Source organism: Vigna unguiculata, chromosome 6 (assembly GCF_004118075.2).
Source record: "Vigna unguiculata cultivar IT97K-499-35 chromosome 6, ASM411807v1, whole genome shotgun sequence".
NCBI lineage: Eukaryota > Viridiplantae > Streptophyta > Magnoliopsida > Fabales > Fabaceae > Vigna > Vigna unguiculata.
In genome coordinates, this window is record NC_040284.1 from 6572343 (window position 1) to 6581518 (window position 9176).

The 9176-nt window shown below is 41.8% G+C and overlaps 1 protein-coding gene across 1 annotated transcript; it reads left to right on the forward strand.

The window, feature by feature from the left end:
• Positions 1–2944: 2944 nt before the first annotated feature.
• On the forward strand, positions 2945–6840 carry LOC114188337. Its single transcript, XM_028076931.1, has 2 exons — positions 2945–3230; positions 6491–6840. The coding sequence occupies exons 1-2, from the start codon at positions 2945–2947 to the stop codon at positions 6838–6840; spliced, it is 636 nt and encodes a 211-aa protein (XP_027932732.1).
• Positions 6841–9176: the final 2336 nt, after the last annotated feature.

Below are 9176 nucleotides of genomic sequence, written 5' to 3' on the forward strand. Positions count from 1 at the left end.
TAATCCTTAAGTATTAGGGAACCATCCTGGCGAGCGCATGTATTTTACCTTAGGACCATTAGGCGTCAAACCTCTGATAAGGCACAAGGGGAGACATGCGCATTACCTTAATTCTCATCTTATTTTTCTCGCTTTATTTGAATTAGCAATGAAGTCATGTGTCTGTACATTCTTTCGTGGCATCATCATACATGCATTTTGATTATTTGTTCATGCATAACATGTATTTTGTCATGCCATGCCATAACATTTCTTGTGATTCTAGGTCAGAAATTTTAAAGCTGTGATTGAGTTTGTGAAAAGAAAAGAAACAAAAGAAATTAACATGGGATTTCAAGTCGGAGGGAATTTAGGGTCGGATGCCTTGAAGAAGTTACCTATCAGGGTTATAGATAGCAATCTGAATGGTCTAAGGGAAGTAGTGCAACAAATGAAGACTATACAGAAGAATGCTTTCAAGAAGCGGTATGGTGATGAAGGATTGACCCCAACCAAGGATGAAGGCACATGCTTAAGAAGACTAAGCATGTTTAGAAAGGAAGTTCACTAATCCTTCATCCCTTTCATTTGTGTTTGTTATTTTTGATTCCCTAAGTTGACTTAGCTTTAGTTGACTTGTTGACCTTTGACTAGGTTTGACTTGTTGACTATAGTTGACTTGACTTAAGCCAACATGCTAATCTATGTTTATTTGCTTTGTAGGTTAATTAGGAGTAAGAAAACAATGCTAGGTGGCACATGGTGATTGGGGAGCATAAATGATGTGGAGGAGAGAGTAAAGCAAAGGCATAAAGCATAAAGTAAAAGGCATGAAGCAAGTGTACCTATGTACCTTTGGTCTCCTTTATTTTTAGCACACTTTGGCCACTTTTTGGAGACATATGAGACACATTCTTTGTCTCCTTTTGTGCTAGAACGAAATTAGCCTTGCACACACCATAGTTAGCTCTTTTGTCTCTCATTTTTGTAATCTTATTTGACCTAGTTTCTAGAAGCTAGGGTTAGGTTTTTGTAGAGACATCCTTAGGTATCTTTTATTTGCTTAGAGGCCCCTAAACTCTTCTATATAAGGGGTGCTCCTAGACATGTAAAAGGGTTGAACATTTTGAAGTAAAAACACTCTTGTGTCTCAATCATTTGTGAGAGTTTCCTCCCTTGGGAGTGAATACTTTTAAGCCTTATCTTGCATAACAAGTGGCGGCACACATCCACTCATCTTCAAGGTTGCCATGGCTTCTAGCCTAGCCTTGTAGTGGCGTGCTTCTCACATTTTTACCATTTCTTTCCTTTCCATTTTATGTTTTCTTCTTCCCTAACATGGAGAATTTTGTTGATCAAGTGGCCATCGATGTGTTTGTCGCTTACAAGATTCATTTAGAAAGCCCAGTCGCTGCGATTCTAGCTGATGTGTACGGGGGTTTGAATTTGTGCTATGCACTCAAGAGGAAGAAGATATTATGTTGTGTACCTATATTGTATGTATGGTTTATATCCCGAGTCCGCTTGGGTACAATAAATGCTGAATGTCAGATTGGGGAATTGCCACATGGCGGCGTTGAAATTCGAGGGGCGAAAGAATAGGCCCAATTCTGTGCAGGTTTGAATGGGGGAAAGATTAGATGGTGTGTCCCTGAGCTGCTCAAGTCGCATGTCATTTCTTGTGGGGATTTCCCTAACGTCCCTCTGATAGGCACTAGAAGTTGTGTGAATTATAACCCTGTTCTGGCTCAACGACAATTTGGGTGTCCAATTAAGAGTTCTCCAACTCCAAAATCTCTGGTTTGCCATATGGACTTATTATGAAGAAGGAATTTCTCAAGATCTAATTTGACGAGTTAGGAGTGCCTGGGGTGAGGTTCTGCGCGCAGAAAAAGACCTAAGGCCATGGGTAATAGATGGGAAGATATCTTACCGACGATGGATTCTAGAAAGGGTAATGTGATCAAGCTACCCTTCAAATCGGACTCTCCTGCTCCGGAGCGATTGGAACTTGCTGAGTCTGAGGAGGTGAAAGGGCTAAAAGAAGAGATGGAGAAGATGAAACTAAAAAAATGCCAAATTAATTAACGAGCTTAAAAGTCTCCAACATGAGCATGTGGATTTGAGGCGTGATAATGAGGAAATGACAAAGGCGTATGAAGGGATTCTTAGGCAACAAAGAGAAGAACGAGATCATGCTTTCAGAGTGAAACAGGATTTAGTCGCAGCAAGCACCGCATTAAAATCAAGGGACCGAGAGAGATGCAGCAACAACATCTAAGCGCTAAAGGGATCAGTTGTGTGAGGAATTTAAGAGAGAGAAAACCGAAGCACTGAGACGGTTACACAAATGAGAATCAGTGAGGTTGAACGACAAATGAGAGAGGTGGTGTCGACCTATGAGGTGAAGATGGATGAGGAATGTTGGCATAGAGCTGAATTGGAAAAGGAACATCGAGAGGTGATCAGTCGGATGAATGGGTACACAGTCGAGCAGGAAATGACTATAGAACATTGGAAGAGATGTTTCTCACAGCTGGCTGCCTTGGCGAATGGAGCAATTGAAGAAATCCCACGATTATTAGCTGAAGCAGACACTGCACTACCGATCTTCAATCTGCCAAGAGAGATTGAAGCCTTCTTTAATCATTGCAAGAAGTTGATGAGGGAGATGAAGAGCATGATAGTCAGGGTTAGGGAATAGGTTTTCTTTCTTTTCTCGTTTAATGAATGTAGAAGACTTGCTAATGGTTGGGTTGTATCAGTTTCATGTTAATTTCTATGATATATTTACCTTAAGGTTCTCATAGCTTTAAAATTTCCGACTAGAATAAATGTTTTGCATTCATTTTCTTTCTTTTCATTTTTCATAATTCATTTCATTTAACGAAATAATAAAGCAAAATCAAATACGACGGCAAAATTTCCACGACACCCTTATCGCACACGAGCTAACCACAGAAGCATGGAAGATTGGGAAGAGGCCCATGAAGCTATAAAGGCTGACATTAACGAGCTGAAGGATCAAGTGGGCCAAATCCTGGAGGTCTTGAAGTTACTGAAGGCTTTAGGAAAGGCCTCATCCGCTAGGGTCGAGGAGAATGCTCATTCTTATGGAATGCCTATGGGCACGTCAGTTTCGTTCCCAATGTACGGTCTGCCACCGGGATACACTCCTCCAGTTGGAGAATGTTCAGATGCAGAACAAACTTCTTTTTCTTTTCCTGCAGCTAACAACACATTATCGATCGGTACTCAAGGGCCGATGTTAGCTTCGACACCCGTGACAAGAGCGGAGATGAATGAGACAACCACATTTGTAACATCCCATCAGGATATTACGAATTTATAAATAAATAAAGAAAATACATAATAACGTCGCATTTAATAATACTTCATTTCCCAAAACGCGGGAAATTTAAGTCTTTATTTCATATATTGATAATGAAAATTTCGAACAAGTATTCGTCAATTATAAAATAAAAGTCCAAGAACATAAATGTTTACAACTGATTCAAAATCATAAAATAAAATCCCCAAGCTATCCCCTCTCCACAGCTAAGCTTCACCAAAGCCACCTGCATCAACAACATCTGCTCCCGTGTATCGCGTACACGATCATTGCGAAACATGCGTAGATAGGGTGAGCTTAACAAATAAAACATATATAATTTTACAGTTTCATATACGTATTCACATATCACTAGGAATACTTAAACATTCTACATCGGTTCTATACTTTAATTCCTACTATCTGACCCCAATCAGATTATTCGTGTTCTACATCGTCTAATGATTACTTCAAGGTGACTTGCTGCTATACCTATCGGCCACAACCGATAGAGCACGTGCGGGAAACAAAGCTACAGATCATACATCGTAACGTCAGGTAGAGTTCCCATATACGAACATAGTCCGTATCGTCCAAAGACTACCAAACTCGTCAGCCAACAACTGAGGAGGGCAATCTATCTGGACCCATCCGTATTGGCCACAACCAGCACACTCCCACCGACAACACTCGTCAACCCGAGCCACAACTCAAGGGTTCCTCGTGTTCATCCGCCATCCTGAGCCACAACTCAAGAGATGCTATTCTGAGCCACAACTCAAGGAATACCACGTGCTTAACCCCTATCCAGAGCCACAACTCAAGGGATACGTTCCGAGCCACAACTCAAGGAACACCAGCAAACCCACCTTTTAAAGCACCGCTAGACGCCTTGTAGATCACAATTACACAACCAAATTCCAAGCTGCAGCAATACGAATCGCCTGGCGGGGGACACGTGTCGCCAGGCGCTGCCAGCTCCCAGACCGCCTGGCGGTGTTGCGTACCGCCAGGCGCACAGCGCCTCAAAACACGCAGACTTAACAGCCACCGCCTGGCGGGTCAGCCCCCACCACCAGGCGCCAACGCTACAGACTCCACTGTTGCTCTCACTACCGCCTGGCGGAATACTTCTCATCGCCAAGCGCATCCAGCTAGGCAGTTTCGCTATTCTGCTGCTATCGCCTGGCGGATTGGACCCCGCCACCAGGCGCCATATCAGAACCCCACTAGGTACTGATTTCTCTACACTCCACTCCGCTGTTAAGACCCCATACATGCATTTGTACTACCCAGAATACTCATTTTTAGTGAATATTGTAACACCAAGATTGGTTTATATTAGTATGATCCCTTTAATCCTATCTTGCCTGTGAGTTACTTTAATTAAGATTATTTAGCAATTTCCCAACATCCAATTATCACACATATACATTTTATATCATAGACTGACCATAGTATGATTAATTCTTCCATTAAGCTCACAGGATGTGTCCCTATTTTGATAACCAACCTGACCAAAGAGTACTCACCCCACCGCATGTATATTTCAACCATAAAACGTATCTGTCAGAGTTCTCTTCCTTATCCCCCCCTCTAATTCACCACATCTCATTAGCCATCCTTATGTCTCCACTCTCCTAAGCGTCCAATTCATCTCACATTCAAATTCCTTCACGTCCACTACTATTGCACAAACTGCACGAACTATACCACATCCAGCCCGAACCAGTCCAAGCAATATTCCATCATACCACTGATGTAACGCTGCCGCCTGGCGGTAACTTGTCTCCTGCCAGGCGGTGTATCAGACCTAGGAACAACTCTGGTTTCTTTCACCCCTGCCAACATTCCTGTTCACTCCCTATCACCTATCTCAATACAATCTCTCCCATTTTGGCATAACAAATCCAATAATTACAACCCTCCAATCTCAATACCACTGTACCCAACGAGGATCACAACACTTACACCCTAATTGTACCCCGCTTTCCTACCCTTGACATTTAATCACTGTTTTATTCACTTATACCTACTAATGCGTAAAAATGCACATCATACAATATCTAATTCATCTATTAATAACCACGAATAGCTTTCCCACCGATAAGAAACAGCCCAGATCACCAAAAATGTTGATTCGAGCCAGAACCCGCTCGTGCCGCCTGGTGGTTCACTTGCTACCGCCAGGCGCTTCATCCCAACCCAGAAAAATGAAGATCTCCTATGTGTCGCCTGGCGGCCAAGCATGTGCTGCCAGGCGGTTCCTTCTCCAGGAACCCAAAATCGTGCAATAAAGTATGAGCCGCCTGGCGGCTTTTAAGACCTGCCAAGCAGTTTCTGGAAAATTTCTAGAAACGTGAAATTATACAGCTTTAATCTGACAGAGACATTCAAATAGACATTCAATCATACAAATATTCATGCATATATGTATAAGCGAGTAAAACTCCCCTAACCTGGATCCTTTTGCTAAGAATTGGTTTGCTTTGAAGAACTCCAATGATCACCACGTTCCCTCCTCTATTGGTGTGCTCTCACTTGACTTCAGAACCTCACTCCACCTCACCAATCTCTTTGATTTTCGTGCCTAATTTTCTGGTATACTCTCAGTTTTGCAAAAACCCTAACTTTAAGCAAAATCCTTCTTTTTAAAGGGTGTCTAAAACTATGTTAATTACTATACCCGAAAATTAAGTCATAATTGAGTTGTTAAATGCAATTTACCACATCCTTATGGCCATTTTCCAGCCACCTCTCTGCTACCTACTCTAGGGTTTTCTCCCCAACCTTTCATATTCAATTCCAAGCCAAAACAACAAAAAAATTAAGATTTTAGTTTGGATTTTCCAAGGTTTGAATCCATGACCACTCAATCACCATTTCATAGTATAACCAATTCAACTAATCGTATTTCATGCTTAACAACCCAATTCAAACATCATATCATTCCATAACATGACTTCACAAATTTAAATAATAAAACAATAACAAAAGTTAACATACATAGGGCTCAAACCCAAGACCTCTCACACAGTAAAGTACTCTTAACCATTTGAGCTAATACTTTTCCACGTCATACTCTTCATAATTTAATGTCATAATTATTTTCCCTCCCGCATTTATTAATTAATTAATTATTTAATTAATTAAATCCTACGGGTCTTACAACATTCACAGGACCGAGGATGACTGTGGCGCCCCAGCCTCCGAAAACATTCAATGATGCAGATGTTGTGACTAAAGCTGTACCACACGCTACAGTCCAAGCAATATCCACTGTTGTTGATGGGGCTAAAAGTAAACTTGAAATTCTTGAGGAAAGGATTCGTGCCATTGAGGGTGGTAGAAGCTATGGGTTCGATGATGTGGCGAGATTAAGCTTGGTTCCTGGTGTGATGATACCACACAAGTTTAAGGTCCAAGAATTTGAAAAGTATAAGGGCACCACATGCCCTAAAAGCCATATGATAATGTACGATAGAAAGATGGCTGCTTATGCCTATGATGAAAAATTGCTAATACATTGAATTGGTATACATACTTGGAGCCATCTCGAATTCATTCCTGGATGGATTTGGCTGACGCCTTTGTGAAACAATATAAATACAACACAGATAGTGCGCCAGATAGATTGCAATTGCAAAACATGGCTAAGAAGGATACTGATTCTTTCAAGGAATATGCACAACGATGGAGAGAGTTGGCTGCTCAGGTTGAGCCACCTCTACTTGATAAGGAGATGGTGGCGACGTTTGTAAACACGCTGCAATACCATTTTATGAGCATGTGTTGGGGAATGTGTCTTCCAATTTCGCTGATATCATTATCATAGGGGAAAGAATAGAAATCGGGTTAAAAATTGGAAAGATTGCATATGGCCCATTCGCGGCTGCAACTCCTAAGAAACCCAATTTTAATCTCAGAAAGAAGAAAGCAACGGAAGTACAAGCGGCCTCAATGATGCCTGTGTGGGAAAGTCAGGCTCCTACACATAATTATCGACCACACTTGAACCAACCTCCTTATGTGGCCAATGCAGTGTATGTTCATCAAACACGACCTCAGCCAATGCAGTGCCAAATGTGATTATCACGGAGGGGGAGTTGGTCACTCTACTGAGAATTGTGTGTCCCTTAAACACAAGGTGGAAGCTTTAATCAACTCAGGATGGATAAAGTTCCACGAAGACAAACCCAGTGTTGAGGCTAATCCCCTTTCTGGTCTTGGGAACCCTTCGACAAATGCCATTGAGGTTAAGAAACACCGACTGGTGAGGGATGTGAGTGAAATTCGAAGCTCCAAGCGATTTGTTTTTGAGACACTATTGAAATTGAGTTTGTTAAAAGGGGAATATAACCTGAGTGAAAAGTGTGGATTCCATCCGAGTGCTAAACATTTTATCGATGAATGCACCGAGTTCGAGGACGTTCTACAAAATCTTATAGACATAAACTTTATGCAAGTATGTCACGAGGACATGGAGGAAGAAGTATTTGCACAAGATGGTGCGGAACTCGGTGTGACTTTGCCAGAGCCATTGGTGATTCATTTCCCTAGATCCAATTCTACCCCGACAATTCAAGAAAAGCAAGCTATTATTATCCAAGCACCCTCCCCATTTCCTTACAAAAGTGAGAAAGTTGTCCCATGGAAATATGGTGCATACGTGTTGGGTGAGGAACAATGGGTAGGTGGTCAACCTATCAGTGGTGAGCCAGTGGTGAAAAATATACCAAGCATCGGTGGAATTACGAGGAGTGGTCGAATCTTTACGCCTCCAAACTTGGTGAAAGATGGAGTTGGTAATAGTGAATCAGTGAATACCAAAAAGGCTAAGGAACTATTGAAAGGGAAGACCATCCAAAACGACGAGGTTTCTAAGAAAAGATGATGGGAAAGAAGTATCTAATGAGGAGGCTTGCGAGTTCTTACAACAAAGCGAGTATAAAGTGGTCGAACAGTTGAATCGCCTGCCTGCTCGAATCTCACTTTTATAACTACTCATGCATTCAACCTCTCATAGAAAGTTGTTAATGAAGATACTCAATGGAGCGCATGTGGAGCAAAATATTTCTCTGGACAGTTTTGAGGGAATTGTTAGCAATATCATTGTTAACAATTACCTCACTTTTACCGACGAGGAGATACCTACTAAAGGGAGGGGACACAACAAGGCCCTCCACGTCTCTATAAAATGCTTGGATCATGTCATAGCACGTGTATTAATCGACAATGGATCTTCCTTGAATGTAATGTTGAAAGCAACATTGGAAAAGCTACCGTGTAAAGGTATTCACATGAAACCAAGCGCAATGATAGTGAGAGCTTTCGATGGGAGTAAAAGAGAAGTAATAGGAGAGGTAGAATTGCCAATCCAAATAGGGCCATGTGTCTTTCAAATAACTTTCCAAGTGATGGACATCCTCCCAGCATAGAGCTGCTTGTTGGGTCGTCCTTGGATTCACTCAACGGGCGTGGTACCTTCAACCTTGCACCAAAAGTTAAAATATGTCATAGGTGACAAATTAGTGATTGTTTCAGGGGAGGAAGATATTTTAGTGAGTGGGCCTTCATCTTCTCGCTATATTGAAGCAGCAGAGGAAACCCTCGAGACAGCCTTCCAATCTTTGGAAATTGTGGGTAATGCCTATGTGGAGCCCTTTCCAATGAACCCACATTTGTCACGTACTTCCCTTATGACGGCCAAGGTCATGTTGAAAGAGGGATATGAGTACGGAAAGAGGCTAGGTAAGTACGAGCAAGGATTGACATATCCTTTAGAAGTCACCGAGAAAAAGAATAAATACGACCTTGGATACGAGCCTACTAGAGAGGATAAGAGGAATGTGGTGAAAGAAAGGAG

What these genes read in the sequence shown, in the direction of transcription:
- LOC114188337 (XM_028076931.1), top strand. Translation starts at nt 2,945, where the DNA reads ATGGAAGATTGGGAAGAGGCCCATGAAGCTATAAAGGCTGACATTAAC. An exon ending in TAACAACACATTATCGATCG is followed by an intron (nt 3,231 to 6,490) that starts GTACTCAAGGGC and finishes CAACATTCACAG; the next exon opens with GACCGAGGATGACTGTGGCG.